The 16755-nt window shown below is 38.6% G+C and overlaps 1 protein-coding gene across 1 annotated transcript in view; it reads right to left on the minus strand.

Moving 5' to 3' along the window:
* SLC30A4 (solute carrier family 30 (zinc transporter), member 4) overlaps positions 1 to 15539 on the minus strand; it is a 27170-nt gene extending 11631 nt beyond the window's left edge. The window contains exons 1-3 of the mRNA XM_012649534.1: positions 15366 to 15539; positions 14737 to 15240; positions 8100 to 8246 (exon numbers count right to left, since the gene is read on the minus strand). Coding sequence (XP_012504988.1) covers positions 8100 to 8246; positions 14737 to 15127 — 538 coding nt within the window. The 5' untranslated portion in view covers positions 15128 to 15240; positions 15366 to 15539. The remainder of the gene's footprint in view (positions 1 to 8099; positions 8247 to 14736; positions 15241 to 15365) is intronic.
* Positions 15540 to 16755: the final 1216 nt, after the last annotated feature.

Genomic DNA, 16755 nt, shown 5'->3' on the forward strand with positions numbered 1-16755 from the left:
AAGACTCTGTCTCAAAAAAAAAAAAAAAAAAAAGCTGCTATTGTAGCTCATGTAAAGTAATAATGAAAGAAAAAAAAGAAAAACTTGAATGATGTTACACAATCTATGGGCTCACGTGAAGGAAAAGAAAAGCAGCTACAGAAAACTGAATCCTGGGACAGCCACTTGGGCTTGTCTGGCAAATCTGAAAATACCTTTCTTTACCTCGACTTAATTATTTTTGCTAAAATGAACTTGATTACATTGCAAAAATGTGACCAAAGACCTATGAGTTAAAAAATGTTTGTACCCCCATAATATTCTGAAATTTAAAAAAGCATATCTTTAAAAACTGTTACTCAATCATCAGAGTGAATCATCTTACTTTTCTCCTACTACCTAGCTGAGGTAGTTATACTGGGACAATTAAGAATTCTGATTAGGGGAGAAGAGAAGAAGGTAGGCCATTTTGGAGCATGGAGCATTCTGAAAGATACGAAAAGGAGGATACATAAGAGGATATACTGGCATGTAGAAGAGAGAAGGAAAAGTAGAAGACTAGAACTAACTTTTATTGGGAACTTATTTTGTGCCAGTACCATGGTAGGTACTTTATATACCTTATTTATTTTTCACAATTCTGCAATAGAGGTATTATTATCCCTTATTACAGAAGAAGAAACTCCTACTTAGAGAGATTAAGTCACTCTCCAAAAGATCATATAGATCTGATTTGAACCAAAGATGATTTGACCACAAAGTCTTAAAGGTAGTCAGTACCAAAGCTAACAAATAGGACCAGCCCCTCATTAAGATAAGTAGCTCCCTTCTAATTTCTTCTTACACCCAAAATGACCTGTAAGTCAATCTGTACCATCCAGCTATACTGAGGATCAAATAAATTTTTATAGTCTATTCTGTGAACATGACCATAGTTTTACATTTAACTAACATTATAGACAAATGTTTTCAAGTTCCAAATATTTTAGTCCCAAAATTTCAAAAATACCTCTACTCCCAGTTTGGAAATTGGTTTCATTTACTCCCAACACAAATAATTTGAGGATCATGCACTATTCTAAGTTATCTATTCCACAACTTTCATGTCCTTATTTACTCAGCCTGAATATGCAACAATTTGATTAATAATCTCTTATACAGCACTAATTAGTGTCAGACACAGAGTTTAATATTGCCTGTTCCTGTCCCTATTTAACTCATGGTCTAGAAGGAGATACAGTTTCATGAAAATAGCTATAAAAGATATGATGAATGCTATTAAGCATATAAACTGTTATGAGAACATGAAAGGGAGATAAACTTAGAGAATGATACTACTAATATCTGACTATAATTCACAGACACAAATCCTCCTTTATACAAATCCAAACTCATAAATAAGAGGTGATTTCATTATACAATTCTTTATTGCATATTAAATATATTTATCTATCTCAGTTTGCATTCACCTTCACACGTATAACATGCTTTTATTGAATACTAGTTGACAGTTCAAATTAGATAAATGTATCAGCTGTAATTTGACATTAAGCACAGTATTGTACGTATTAAAAACTCCTTGTTTCAGGAGAAGCAAAGGCATAGTAAAACTATTTAGCCTAGGTTAACTAGACCAAAGAATACCAGAAATTCAATTTCCATTTCCTCATTTAATATTTTATCCAATAAAAGCTAATCTTTGGGTTATAGAGGAAACAAAAACTATCCCTTCTTCTTCACTCCAGACCATGTGGAGGAGCTGGAAGTCCACTACAGACAGCACTTGATCCTATAAAACTAATTCTCTAGAAATATTCCATATTCAGTCTAAACTGTGCACAAGGAACTGATGGGGAAGAGGAGAAAACTACAATGTGAACAGCAGGTAACAACGTCACTGTTTTACCATCAAGTAGAACAGCATCTTCAGTTTATTTTATTTCTAACTTTTTAAAGAAACATTCTAATCATTCTTACTTGAGTGAGAACCTATTTTCATTGGTACTTCAAAACTATTCATAGACACAAATCAGTATCAAAAATATTTTGGAACTTAAAAGAAACAAAAGGCAAGAGTAGAGGCTGACAAGAACCTCTTTTGCTTTCTCCCACCAGACTCACAGCATTTTTGTTCTCTTACTTAAGAGTATAAACTCCACTTTATCTCTAGCACCTAAAAGCAGAAAATGTGATTTGTTACCATATTATGACAAAATTTAACCAAAATTTTTAAAGATTGGATACGCCACAGAGTTTATAGTGGCATCTCTGTATATATAAATAAAGCCACATATAAACCTTGAATTTATCTACAATTCTTCATAGAAGAATAAATGAAGCTGATTACATGAAGAATAAATGAAGGCTGCTTTGAAGTACCAGGGACTTTTCTAAGTACTTTACAAATATGAACTCATTTAATATTCTTAATAACTCTGTGAGGTAGGCACTATTATTAGCATCTTTTTACAAGTAGGAAATGGAAGTACAAAGATGTTATGTTAACTTGCCCAAGGTCACACTGGTAGGAAGTGAGGGAGTCACGACTTGAGCCAAGCCATTGGTTTCAAGGTCTATACTCCTAACTACTTCTCTTTATTGCCTCTCTGATGGGTACTTGTAAACACCAAACAAAAGTCTATAATCAATAGTCCCTACGTAAATACAAAACAATCAAATGCCTACAGATAATGTGATCTTTTAAAGTGAAAAATGCATCCACACAACACAGAACTAAAATGGCAATTATAACTAAGCATGACTTGATATTTATTATTGTCAAATAGAATGTTACAATTTGGTTCTTCAATGTAGAAAAAATTTCCAAGAAATCTTAATCTAATTTTCTGCTTCCTCATGCGGAATCCCAAGGCAATATCCTGTGCTCAATTCTTATTCAAAAGGAACAAGAGAATATTATTTCTCTCAGTAGTTAAGTGGTCATTCTCATTCTTTAAGCTCTGAAATTTTCCAATCAAAAGTGTCTACATACTGTTATAAAGTGATCTCTAAGAGGCAGAACTCTGTATATAGAATCACCGCCTCCAGGTCTACAGTTGGATATAGAGTATGCTGCCTTTTGCATAAGAAAGGATGGCAAGGAGCAGGATATGAACACATATATGTATTTGCTTATATTTTCAAAAGGAAATGCTGGAAGCATAGGCCAGAAACTAATTAAAATGGTTTACTAATACAGAGTGGGGAGGGGGGATGGGGTGGAGGGACAGAATGAAAGCAAGACTTCTCTGAGTAAATCTTTTCAATTAAAAAATAACTTTTGACTTTTGCAATATTTTTTACACATTTACAAAATAAATCAAGGCTTGGCACAGTTGCTCATGCCTGTAACTCCAGAGGCCGAGGAAGGAGGACAGCTTGAGGCTGGGAGTTTGAGACCAACCCCAGCAACATAGCAAGACCTGTCTTTACAAAAAATTAAAAAAAAAATTAGCCAGGGCAGTGGCACATGCCTGTAGTCTGGCTATTCAGGAGACTGAGGTGGAAGGATCACTTGAGCCCAGGAGTTCAAAGCTGCAGTGAGCTATGATCATGCCACTGTCCTCAAGCCTGGGCGACAGAGTGAAACCCTGTCTCTAAAACAAAAACAAAACAAACCAACAAGGAAAAAACTCCATCCCTGTCCTACCTTCTATGCCATCAAAACAAAACAAAATTCAACAACAGTGACAAACCAGAAATTTCTTAGGGAGATTCCTTCTGCAATATTCTTCAGGGCCTGAATCACCAAGTCTTGAAATTAGAGTCCGCAAGAGCTACAACTATTTAAATGTGTCCAATGTAAATATATCTCACCCTAAAGAACTTCAAGAGATTACTCATGAAGTAATGGTACTCTGTGGAACTCAAGGACACCAACTGCTTTGGTTTATAGCTTTATTTACCAAATTCGATACATCTCTGTTGTTTTTTGAATCTTGCCCAAATCAACATGTTTTTTTCTTCCACTATTTCCACCATTACTTCAAAGAATAAAATAAGTCAAATAAGGTCTGTATCTAGATATATCCTCATAAGATTTTGGAATATAAAAAGGAAAAAAGAAGATCCCAAAAGGCTCTTTTAGTGTGAAGCTTGAGTATTTCCTTAGCTCTGGAAATACTCATCTATCTATATCTTTTAACAATTCTCTCCCTTTTATTTTTTTAGAAGACTTGTAAAAATTGAGATAAAATTCATACAGTATACATTTCACCACTTTAACCATTTTAAAGTGTACAATTCAGTGGTTTTTAGTACTCACACAAGACTGTACAACCATAACCACTATCTAATTCCAGAATGTGCTCCTCACCCTCAAAAAAAATCCCATACTAAGTAGTCATTCTCTTTTATTTTTTTTAAGTTCTATCCTGAGGTTCTTAGTAGGGCTTTGGACCTCCAAGATTATTCTTTCACAGTTTTAAACTTTTTCCCTCCTGTTTCTATCACATCTTTTTGTTTTATATTCTGGAAGATTTTCTTGACTATACTTTTTAAGTCCTTCTATTGAAAATAGAATTTTTCTTTTTTTTTTGAGACAGAGCCTCGTTCCCTTGCCTGGGCTAGAGTCAGTGATGTCATCATAGCTCACTGCAACCTCAAATTCCTGGGCTCAAGTGATCCTCCTACCTCAGCCTCTCAAGTAGCTAGGACTACAGGTGTAAGCCACTACGCCCGGCTAATTTTCTTTATTTTTCATAGAGATGGGGTCTATCTTCCTCAGGCTGGTCTTGAACTTCTGGCCTCCTGAAATGAGACACCATGCCCGGCCTGAAAATGGAATTTTTAAAAAGTTTTGGCAGTAATATTTTAATTTCAAAGAGCTTCTTCTTGTATGTTTCTTTTAAAAAAATTTTACCATTTTATCATCCTGAGTATATTAGTAAGATAATTTTAAAACTTTCCTTCTGTTCTTTAAGTTACCTCTCTTTCCTCTAAGCTTAATTTTTTTGTTAGTTTAATTTTGATCATTTTCTCTCATGCTGGTGGTAGTTCTCATACGCTAGAAGGTTCTTGGTTGTTCATTCACATTTAGGGTGGAAGGACAGGAAAACTGCCCTTTGCAAAAAGGAAGTGATGGAAGGATATGCCAGAAATGAATCAAAGTGGTTATTATTAAGCGGTATAGGGCAGGGCAGAGTAGGACAAGTGTATTACTTTAGGGTGAGTAGGTAAGAAACCAGGCTAGAAGACTGCAGAACCCTGAATTCTAGTAGGAATAAGACTTATTCTGGAGCATCAACAGGTACATTAGAATTCTCAGCTTTCTCCAAACATTTCATTCAATTTCTTTCTAGAAGAACTATTTGGTGTTTTACATTGGGGAAAATGCAGGCTACCTCAGTGGAGGTGGGGGTGAGAAGTGAGGTAGGAGCAGAGTGAAATTACTGGGAGCAGCTTCCCACTTACAGTCATTCAATTAATATTCTCCATTTTTAGCCCCAACTCTCATTTCTGCTCATCTCTGTCCCTGAGTCTTCTTTGGAGATCTGTTGGGCTAATCCAGTTACAGTTCAGAGTATATTCTAGGGCCCAAGCTGTAGCTTCTTGGCTTGTTTTCTCCTTTGATGTACTCCTATCTACTTTCCAACTGCCAGAAATTTCTGGAAATTTCTTGTTTACTGGTGGCCCAATCATTTGGTTCTCTTTGTTGTTTTGATACTTCTATGTTTTCATTTTAATGAACTTTCAAAGAGACAAGAATCAAATGCTGATTTTATCTAGTCCACCATCTTGGAACTTAGTACTTTTAAGGAGAGTGAAAAATTTGACTTTATATAGAAACTTCCAGAGACACAATAGCACTAGGCAGCTTTATTTTCTCTTGTCTTTACATAGTGCTTGTTATTTATGAAGAAACAAAGTGACTATGTAGAACAAAATTAAGTACTTTTAATATTTGATAGATTTAAGAGAATTTTCATGATTATGGGTTCTTAACTTACATGTGTAACACCTTCTATCTTCTGTTATTGCATGTTTCTGGGGGAGAGTTCAACTGTTTTCATCAGAGTTCAAAAAGGCTAATAAGCCAAAAGAGGTTAAGAACCATAGAACTAAATGAATGTATTCTCTCAGTGTTATAAGTTAAAAATCCCCATTCCATGATGATTTAAGTTTTGGATTTTGAAACTGCAGGTGTTTAAATCACAAAAAAATTAAGGTTTGAAAATAATTTTGAAGTTGTTTACAAATCCGAGGGCAACCAGTAAACAAATGACTATATAATATGTTGAAAAGCAGTAGAGTTTCTGTTAGGAACACATTCAAATGCCTTATGAAGTAGTTTAACAACAGAAAAACCTCACCTAGGGTTTTAGCTCTCTTGTACAGTAGCTTAGAGTGCTGAGGGATGGCGATGCCAGACAATTTCCTAACCTGATGACCTGGATAGCTACTTGGAATAGCACCATTTAAATACAAGGTCAAGTTTTGCATTAGAAGATCCAGAGACTAAATAAGAAGACCTAGACGCTGAGTTAAGATTAGGCTAAAAAGTAACAAAGAAAAGAAGCAACTGGTTGAGGTTGATAATATTAGCCAAAAGTCTCATGTTCCTATAAAATAAAACTACCAGATGTTAACTCTGGTTCTTTGAGACTAGTTTTTCTGAAGCTATTTAGATGTCAACTTTTGGAGTCTAAGCAAATGACATGTGGTCATATGGCACTTCACATAATAGTTCAGGCAATTTTTTTTTTTTTTTGGGGGGACAGAGTTTTGCTCTGTCACCCCGGCTAGAGTGCAGTGGTGTCATCATAGCTCACTGCAACCTCAGACTTCTGGAGCTCAAGAGATCCTCCTGCCTCAGTCTCCCGAGTAGCTAGGACTATAGGAGTGTGCCACCATGCCCAGCTAATTTTTTTCTGTTTTTGTAGAGGTGGGGTCTTGCTCTTGCTCAGGCTGGTCTCCAACTCCTGGTCTCAAGTGATCCTCCTGCCTCAGCCTCCCAGAGCTCTAGGATTACAGGCCTGAGACACCATGCCTGGCCAGTTCAGGTAATTATTTTTTACATATTTTTGAAATAGGTAAGAAATTAAAAAATAACACAGTAAGAAGCAGAACTGTGTAGATAACAATGTATGATTTTAACTCTTTTAAATTAAACATTAGTATTTGTTCAAAATAGGCAAATAAAAATGTATGCATTTGCAGAATTATGTTGACACAATGGTTTTAATGAAGGTCAAACACACAGTATATGCTTAAAATCAAATTATAGTAATCCTTAAAATCTAGGCTATGGTAGCTTTGGTCGAAATACCTCAAGTCAAAGGGAGAAGGTAATGCTCATCAACAAGTTAAACCCATGTGGTTTTGCTTAGTTCAATAAAATGAAAGTAAACTTTTTCTGACAACATCTTCAGGACATAGGGAGAAACGTGAAGATTAATGATCATCATATAATTTTATGTGTAAACTGTTTAGCTGACTAGGCAGAATGTACCCTGGAATAGATGTTTCTGAATAAATCTCATTTTCTTTTTTAAAAAAATTTTATAGTAGAGACGGGGTCTATGTTGCCCATATTAGTCTTTAACTCCTGGCCTCAAGTGATCCTCCCACCTTGGCCTTTCAAAGTGCTGGGATTACAGGATTGAGCCACTATGACTGAACTTATTTATCTATTTTCATTTGCTTTGTTCAAACAAGATATCACTGGAAAGATTTCAGTTAATCAGGGTTATAGGTCATTGTGGTTTTACTATATTGTGGTTATAAAACATTATAAACCAGGGCCGGGCGCAGTGGCTCACGCCTGTAATCCTAGCACACTGGGAGGCCGAGGCGGGCGGATTGTTTTGAGCTCAGGAGTTCGAAACCAGCCTGAGCAAGAGTGAGACCCTGTCTCTACTAAAAAAAATAGAAAGAAATTATCTGGACAACTAAAAATATTTAGAAAAAAAATTAGCCGGGCATGGTGGCGCATGCCTGTAGTCCCAGCTGCTCAGAAGGCTGAGGCAGAAGGATCGCTTGAGCCCAGGAGTTTGAGGTTGCTGTGAGCTAGGCTGACGCCATGGTACTCACTCTAGCCTGGGCAAAATAGTGAGACTCTGTCTCAAAAAAAAAAAAAAAAAACAAAACATTATAAACCAAAAGAAACCCCAATTACCTACCTAATCGATGAAATCCAAAGGTGAATCTTTTGGTTGGTGATTTTGATGACAGCCACAAAGCAAGCAGGGTAAGTATGATGGCGCTTAGGTCAGTTAACATATGAAGTGCATCTGTCATGATTGCTAGGCTATTTGCAATGTATCCACCTTAGAGTAAGTAAGAGTGGGAGGGAAGAAAGAATAGTTAATTCAAAAAAAAAAAGTAAGCAATCAAACCAGAAATATGTAACACCCTACAAAATATAAACTTCTAACTAAATCTTTATCGTACTACAATTAAGTCAAAGTGTTCTGAAATTGTATGCAAAATATTATATATACGTGTATTTTTCTGGTGAGAATGTCAATTTCTGTTAACAGATTTTCCAAGCAGTCAATGGCCTTAAAATGTTAAAAACCCCTAGGCAAACATATAAAGAGAAATTTTGTGTTTTAGCACTGCAGCTTTTGCTAAACATACTAATTCTACTCTCAGACAGTGAATTATTAATAATAACTGTAATATCTAAATATTACAACAAAGCTGAAGAAAAGGTAGGTGTTCATTTGCCGGGGAGGGTTTGAACACAATTTTTTGTTGTTGTTGCCCAGGCTGGAATGCAGTGGCACAATCATAGCTCACTGTAACTTCTAACTCCTGGGCTCAGGCAATCCTCCTGCTTCTGCCTCTTAAGTAGCTGACACTACAGGTGTGTGCTACCACACCTGGCTGATTGTTTTATTTTTTGTAGAGATGGGGTCTTGCTATGTTGCCCAGGCTGGTCTCAAACTCCTGGCCTCAAGTGATCCTCCCACTTTGGCTTCCCAAAGTGCTGGGATTACCAGTGCAGGCCACCATGCCCAGCCTGAACATAAAATTAAACAAAATGTATATTAATTCAACATAAAATATAAAAATTAACTGATACACTTGGATATGGATAGCAGTATCTCTGAATAGAGGGACAAAGGGTGATATTTAGGATACAATTTTTTTGGTATTGATTTTCCAGGCATTATATATATAATACATTGTGTGTGTCTATATTATCCCATTATGGACAACCAACCTTCCTAGCACCATTCATTGAATAAGCTAACTCAAACTTTTATGTGTATCAGTCACCTGGAGGGGTTGTTAAAATACAAACTGCTTGACTATCTACTCCAAGAATTTCTGATTCAGTAGGTCTGGGATGGGGCCTGAGAATTTACATTTCTAACATGTTCCCAGGTGATGGTGATGCTTCAGGCCTTGGAACCAGGCTGAGAATCACTGGTATAATGTATAGTAAAACTTCATGATCAGATGAGTGTGCTGAGCTGTTGGTCCCCCTCAATCCTGGGCTGGGTGTGCAGAGCCAAGAGTAGTAGCAGGAGACCTGGGGCTGATGATCTTGTAGTCACATAATTAACCTCAAAGTGCTCTATCTATATAAATATCATTTTCTATGTATTCCCTGAGATTAAAAAGCTGGAAAGCACTGAGAGGAAATATAGGTTAGCGGTTAACAACATGGAGCTTTGGAATCTCAGAGACACTGAGTTACTCAACCTTTCTGAGCCTTACTCATCTATAAAATGAGGATAATTCCTTAAAGCCACACTGTCAAGAACTTTCTGAGATAGAAATGTTCTATGTCTGTGCTGTCCAATGGAGCAGCCACTAATCACATGTGGCTTTTGAGCATTTTAAAAATGGTTAGTGAAACTGAGGAATTAATTAATTTTAATAAACCTAAATTTTAAAAGCCACATGTTGGTAATATCAGCAAAAACAGAGTATGGACCTCTGAAAATCATCTCCTTCTTAAAGGCAATGAGAACATGGGCAAAAATTGTCAAAATCAGCTTTTTCAGAACTTTGGAAATGAACTTAAGTCTTATACATATAGCATTCATTTAAGAAAAATGGCTGATTTTCAGTAAAAACAGTTAGCTTTGTGGTATTTTAACTTGCCCTAGGCCCATTTGCCATTCCCCAGTTTTACGGTAGCTGGAAAACCAACAGGCCACAAAACCTCACTTTGGCAGTCACTGGAGGAGGCAAAATGGGTTTGGAGCTCCTTCAAAGCCCCATTCCCAGAGAACTCTCATTATTTGACCTGTCGGGAGATTCCCTGAAATACCTGCAAGGCTGTTTTTATTTGACCTGACACTTGGAACTTGCCCTGTGTCAACAGCTCCCACTTTCCTTCCCATGCTTGTCAAAAACTATCAGAGGCAACTATTTAACACTGCAGTTACCTGAGGTACTAGATAACAATGTGTTCCCTTTGCTCTGAAATTTCACAATGATGTACCGTGTTGTGGATCTCTTTTCACCCAATTTGCTCGCTTTTGTTGACTCTTTCAATCTGGCAATGTATAACCTTCAGTTACGGAGAAATTTCTTAAACTGTTACTATTGATGATTTCTTCCCTTTTGCTTTCTCTTATTCCTTGACTCCTATTATTTGGAGTTTATCCTGATAATTCTAATTTTTTTTTTTGCCTTTTCTCTCCAATTATCCATTTGTTTTTTTGCTCTACTTTGTGAGAGAGTACCTTAATTCATCTTCTAACTTTTCTATGGAGTTAAAAAATTTTCTATTAATACGTTTTTATTGTTCAAAAGTTCTTTTCTTTGCCCTGAATTTTTTTTAAAGCAGCCTATTCTTGCTTTATGGATACTTGATATACAATTATATCTGACTAGTTCTTAAACAGGTTTTAACTAGCTTTCCTTATTTTAGCCTTCTTTGTCATCCACACTTCCAGAGGTACCTGGTACCAATTCTGGGCCTACTTAGGACTCTCGAGTGCAGCAGTTCTCTATTGTGGTCCTTGGATCAGCAGTACCAGCAGCCCCCGGGATCCTGTGTTTTAACAAGTTCTCTAGGTGATTGTGATGCGCAGCAAAGCTTGAAAACCACTGCTCTAGTGTAAACTGAGTTGGTTCTCAGCTTACTCACTGCTGGCTTAGGAGCTGGCTTTTTTGGGTCTATTAAGTCTGTTACCTCTTTATCTTTTTCCTTTCCAGTTTCCAAAATTTTTGTTGCTATTTTCTCCTATCTGTGTGGATTTATGTCTTTTTTTTTTTTTTAAATCCCTTCATTATAGTTTAAGACAGGCTTCAGAGGAAGCAAAATTAGATGCTAAACTTCAATTTGCCATCTTTATTTTACCTGAAAGTCTGTATTCACTCTTCAAGCATTTTCATTCCCAATAAGAATGCAATTGTTAAACTAATTGATAACTCTGTGTTACCAAATTCTGAGGATATTTACTTCTCATCTAATTATACTTGGCAGTTTCAACCTATTTATTTCCACTTGGAAATACTTTCTTTTCTTGGGTTTTAGAACACCTGTATGTTTTTCTAACCGTAGTTCCTTAGGACTTAGGCTTTCTAGGAAATTTTACCCATTCCTATGGCATTGCATATCATATTTCTCTACCTTGACCTGTCTTTTGAATTATAGACTCATATTTAACAGCCTGCCCCAGATATCTTCACTTGGATATTTCACATATATACAAAAAGGAGCATGTCTAAAACAAGCCCATGTCCAAATCCTGTTCTGCATTCTCCCACTGCTTCATAGACCCAGTTCTATGCACTCAGTTGCTTAGGTGAAAAACTTCAGAACCATTCTTGACACTGCTTTTTCCTCAACCTTCACATCCAAACCATTAGCCAATTTTGTCAATGGACCTTCAGTTTATTAATATGTGCATTTTCTCCATCCATTCTATTCCAAGCCATAATTGTTTCTTGTCTGGACTCCTGCATCAGTTTACTTGCATCCAAAAATGTACCCTCTAATCCAATCTCCACATAACAGCCAGAATAATCTTTCAAAAAGGTATACCCCATCATGTCACCCTCTTGCTTAAAACCCCTAACTTGCTTCCCATTGCACTCAGAATAAAAGCTATACTCATTTAATGTGGCCTATCAGGACCTGCCTGATCAGGTCCTCCTGCCTCTTTCCCTCATATTTACTACATTCCAGCCAAACTGGCCTTTTTTCCTATTCCTTTTAAAGAACTGAAAGCTTTAGGACCTTTGTACATGCTGTTCTCTTTACTTGGAACACTCCCTCACTCCCTTTGCTTGGATAACTTCTACTATTCTTTTTTTGGTTTTAATGTACCTGGTTCATGCATAAACTATGTCTCACTGGTTACCATATGTTATAGTACCTTGTTCTTTTACTCCATAACACTTAAGACGATGTGAATTTTAAGTTTACTTGTGTTTAACGTCTATTTTCTTAAATGCTCCAGGTAATAGGGATTATAATACAGGGTGTCCCAAAAGTTGCCATACAGAGGGAAAATGGGAAATTGTAGCTAAATGTACCTTTATTTACAAAATATTCATTAAAAAATTTTTCCTTTTCACTTGTGGCGTGGCAATAGAGTATAAAGTCAATGATTTTCTACATGGTTGCCTGAAGGAGGAAACTCAACCAAAAGGGATCCTTGCTGGCTTGCGGTGGGGGAGGGAGAAAGAAAATCAGCTAGCTGTCTCCAGACTGGGCCTTCTTGCCAGTCAGGAAACCCATATTAAGACTTAAAGACCAGCTCTTACTCTCTCCAAGGCTTAAATAATATTGCTAATGCCTATCTTAAATACTACTATTATATCTGTATTATTTAACATAATATTTTCATGTTTGAAAATAAAGTCAGTATTTTAAAGGAAATACTTATATTGTGGCTTTCACAAAACAATATTTGCCAAATAAGAGATTGGCAAAATGGGAAGTTCCATTCCCAGAAATGGGAAGTCAGGACAATTATATTGTAATGAATTTTTATTTAGGTAAAATAAACTCTAGATGAATTTTAAGGTGGAAAATTGTGATTAATGTTACTTTAACTTCAGATATTAAATATTAACTTCAAAAATCACCAAGCCTGAATACTCAATATTCTAGTTGTGTTAATTTGGGCAAGTCACTGAATCTTAGTCTGCTAAAACCATGGTGCCTTATCTGGCCACAACTTCACTCCTGTCTTTTAATTTCTTTACAGCTTATGCATTTATAATTCTCTAACAGAATAGAATTTAATTAACTCAAAAAAATGTACTGAGTCTCTACTTTGTGCCAGTCACTGTTCTAGGTGCTGGGAATTCAGCCTATTTCAGTGGAAAAAAGACAGATATTAAATAAGTAAATAAATAAGATAATCTCAGATGCCGAGGACTTGGAAGGTTGGGGAAAGAACGGAGGACAAAAGAGATTTAGTCAGTCAGAAAAGGTCTCTCAAAGGTATCTTTTGAGATGAGACGTGAATGACAAGAAACCAGCCAGGAGAAGATCTGGGAAAAGGCAGTCTACATGGGCTATTTTTTAAAAAAAAAGAACAGTGTTTTTCAAACTGCAAGCCCTGACCTACTGTTAGGGACCCATGAAATCAATTTAGTGGTTTGGGACCACAGGTGAAAAAATATTAGAATACATCACATGAAATAAGACTTTTGTTTCAGTTACGCATATATTTATACACGTTCACGTGTGTGTACGTACATACATATGTATGCATGCATGCCTACTTGAGTCACAATGTTAAGTGTATTTCTTACTATAGTGAGGTCAAAAAAGTTTGAAAGCCACTGAGGTAGAGGGACCAGCCAGTTTGAAGGCCTTAAGGCCAAAAAGACCTTTATGAGTTGTAGGAAGAAAAAGAAGGCAAGCATGGCTGAAGTGAGCACTGGGGAGCAATGGTATGAAATGGGTAGGAAACATAATTTTCCTACATAAAACGTCCAGCGAAGCATCTTAATTCTGAATTGCCACCTCTGTTTTCATTATGGTTCATCATTAAGAAACAACATGAAAGAAGCATCTCCCTGCTTTAATGTCGCTTTGTAAACTGTCACTAAGAGACAGTTACATGTGACTGTGAAAATAATCTCTAAACGAAGAATGGAATGTATCTTACAGTCAGAATGTATTATTTGTATAATTAAAACATGAAAAAGAAAACCAAGTTCATGGAACGCTGGGGAAATCCATTGGTTCATTTCAGTCCCTCCTTATACTGAAAAAATTTCATGTTAGTTGGTAGTATTTAGTTTTGCAAATCTCCTGACGATAAATACAAAAGGAAACGATATAAACAGATCACTTAAATCAAATGCAGAGAAAAAAATCCAGTGACTGGGACTGGATGTGGCTCTTCCATTAAGTTCCTAAGTGGCCTCACAACTTATTTAACCTCTCTGGGCCCTCAGAATCCTTATATGTAAAAAAGAAGGTGGAGCAGGTGTTCAGTAAGATCCCTTCGCACCGTAAAATTCTGTGATTCAAAGTAATTTTAGAATCATTTACTATTTTAAACGTTGCAAAAATTAACCTGGTATTTTATCAGAATTTTTTAAAAAGAGGAAGTTACAGAATATACAATGAAGATAATGCCTAACTTTAACGTGATAGTGTCTAAAGAACTAGAAGGCAAAGTCAAAGTTATCTCGGGAAGTTTATGCTGTACTTAGGTTGCTCCGTACTTTGGAACCCTGTGGCATTTTCATATCATGAGATCAGTATCTTCATAAATACAAACTTCCTAAAAAGAAAGTTTAACCCCAAATCAGGTGTAACTACAGCTTGACAAAGACCCTCGATGAAAGGTAAACAGAAAGTGAGTTGGCAACACAACTCACCTACAAGCTCTCCAATCATGAAAATCAAGTAAAGAACGGCAGCAATGGTCAACCTGGTTTTCACCTTTCTCTGCTTCAGCAACTCTCTCTGTTTGCTGCAGTTGTCACAGGAATCCACCTTCAAACTCAGCTGACTGTTGGTCAAAGGTAAGTCCTGGTCCAGTAAGGAATCATCATCGGCCTGCAGGGCCGGGTGCGCCCCGTTAATAGGCCTTTCCAGGGTTTCAGAACCATCATCGGCCACCACAACTCGAAGTTTGTTGAACCGAGAAAGCCCCTCATCCCCCACCTCATCCGAGAAGTCAAAGGCGCTGGTGTCATTTAAGAACAGTGGCGCATCATCCTTCCGCAGCAGAGATTTGAGGCGCTTCCACGCGCCGGACCCGGCCATGGCAGCGGCTGCGCGGCCGCGGCGCGGAACGGCTCGTGCAGGCGGACGGTCGGCGGCTCCTACTTCACGGGAGCGCCAGTGCCCGAGGGCAGTGCCGCGCGTCCCTCCCCATCCTGTGGAAAACGAAACACGTTATAAATTAAAGGCGCCCCAACACTGCCCACAAGTTCCGAAACCCCGGCGGCGGAACGCAGGGCCAGCCCCGAGGCTCCGCTCCGCGAGGGGGCGGCGCATCTACCTGGGGCGCTGCTGCGGGGCCGCCGCTCATCTCCCAGCCCCCGGCCGGCTCGGCTAGGCCAGCTCCTAGAGGCCGCGCGGCCGTGCTCGCGCCTGCTGCGCCCGCCGCTGGAGGCCCGCTCCCCGGTCTGACAGGTTGGGGTCGGGCGCCTGCGGCCACCGCCTCTCCTCGCCCTGCGCGAGGCCGCGCGCGTGCGCCGGGCGAGGCGCGCGAGGGAGGGGTCGGCGCGAGGACACGCAAGCCCGCCGCGCAGGGCCCGGGCGCCCGCGGGGGCGGGGGGCGGGGGCGCCCGGCGTGTCCCCGCCCCCAGCCTAGCTCGGGGGCCGCGCCCGACGCCTCCGCGGGGGTGGTGGCCGTCACAGGCGAAACGCGGGGCCCGGCGTCCTTCCACCTCCCCACGCCGGGAGGTATGTGCGCACTAAGCCAGGATGCAGGTCCGCGGGCGCAAGCGGTGCATTCAGGGGTCACGCCCGGGGTTGGGCGTTGCTGCCGGGAGTTCCCTCCACAGAAGGTGGGTCTCCGAAATTTCGGGTGGTGATCTTGGTTGCGGATGCTCAGCAGAAAACAAACCTAACACTTTCTTGGCAGGTGGGATGCCAAACAGCTTTTCTCTCCTGGAGTTGCTGCTTCTCTGGCAGGTTGGCAAAATTTGCTGCACAGTCAGGTCAACTGGAGAGGGCAAGACTATGGTCGTCAGCAGTTCTGTGTCCTACTGGTTTTCAGCAAATATGTATTGTCATCTGTGTGCTCACTGCCACATGCCTTTGGCCTCCAAAGTATTTACGATATGGACTAAACCCAAGCACAAAAAGTCCAGTACAGGCATACTGCAGAGATAAACTTGAGTGCGAGTTTGGTTCCAGACCAGACCAGAATATTATGATAAAGTTAGGTCACATGATTTTTTTCTTTCCCAGTGCATATAAAAGTTATGTTTACATTATACTATAGTCTATTAAGTGTGCAATATAATTATGTCTCTAAAAAGTGTATATCTTAATTTTAAAATATTGCTAAAAAAATGCTAACAAGCATCTGAGCCTTCAGCAAGTCGTAATCTTTTTGTTAGTGGAGGGTGTTGCCTTGATGTTGATGATGTTGATGGCTGCTGACTGATCTACTGGTTGGTGAAGGTTTGGATGGCTGTGGCAATTTTAAAAAGATAACAGTGAAGTTTGCTGCATCCATTAACTCTTCTTTTTGTGAAAGATTTCTCTGTAGCACTCAATGCTGTTTGATAGTATTTTACCCACAGTAGAACTTCTTTCAAAATTGGAGTCAATCCTCTCAAACCCTACTGCTAAGTTTATGTAATATTCGAAATCGTGTGTTGTCATGTCAATGATGTGCACAGCATTTTTACCAGGAGTAGATGCCTTATCAAGAAACC

Source organism: Propithecus coquereli, unplaced genomic scaffold (genome assembly GCF_000956105.1).
Source record: "Propithecus coquereli isolate 6110/MARCELLA unplaced genomic scaffold, Pcoq_1.0 Scaffold3, whole genome shotgun sequence".
Lineage (NCBI taxonomy): Eukaryota > Metazoa > Chordata > Mammalia > Primates > Indriidae > Propithecus > Propithecus coquereli.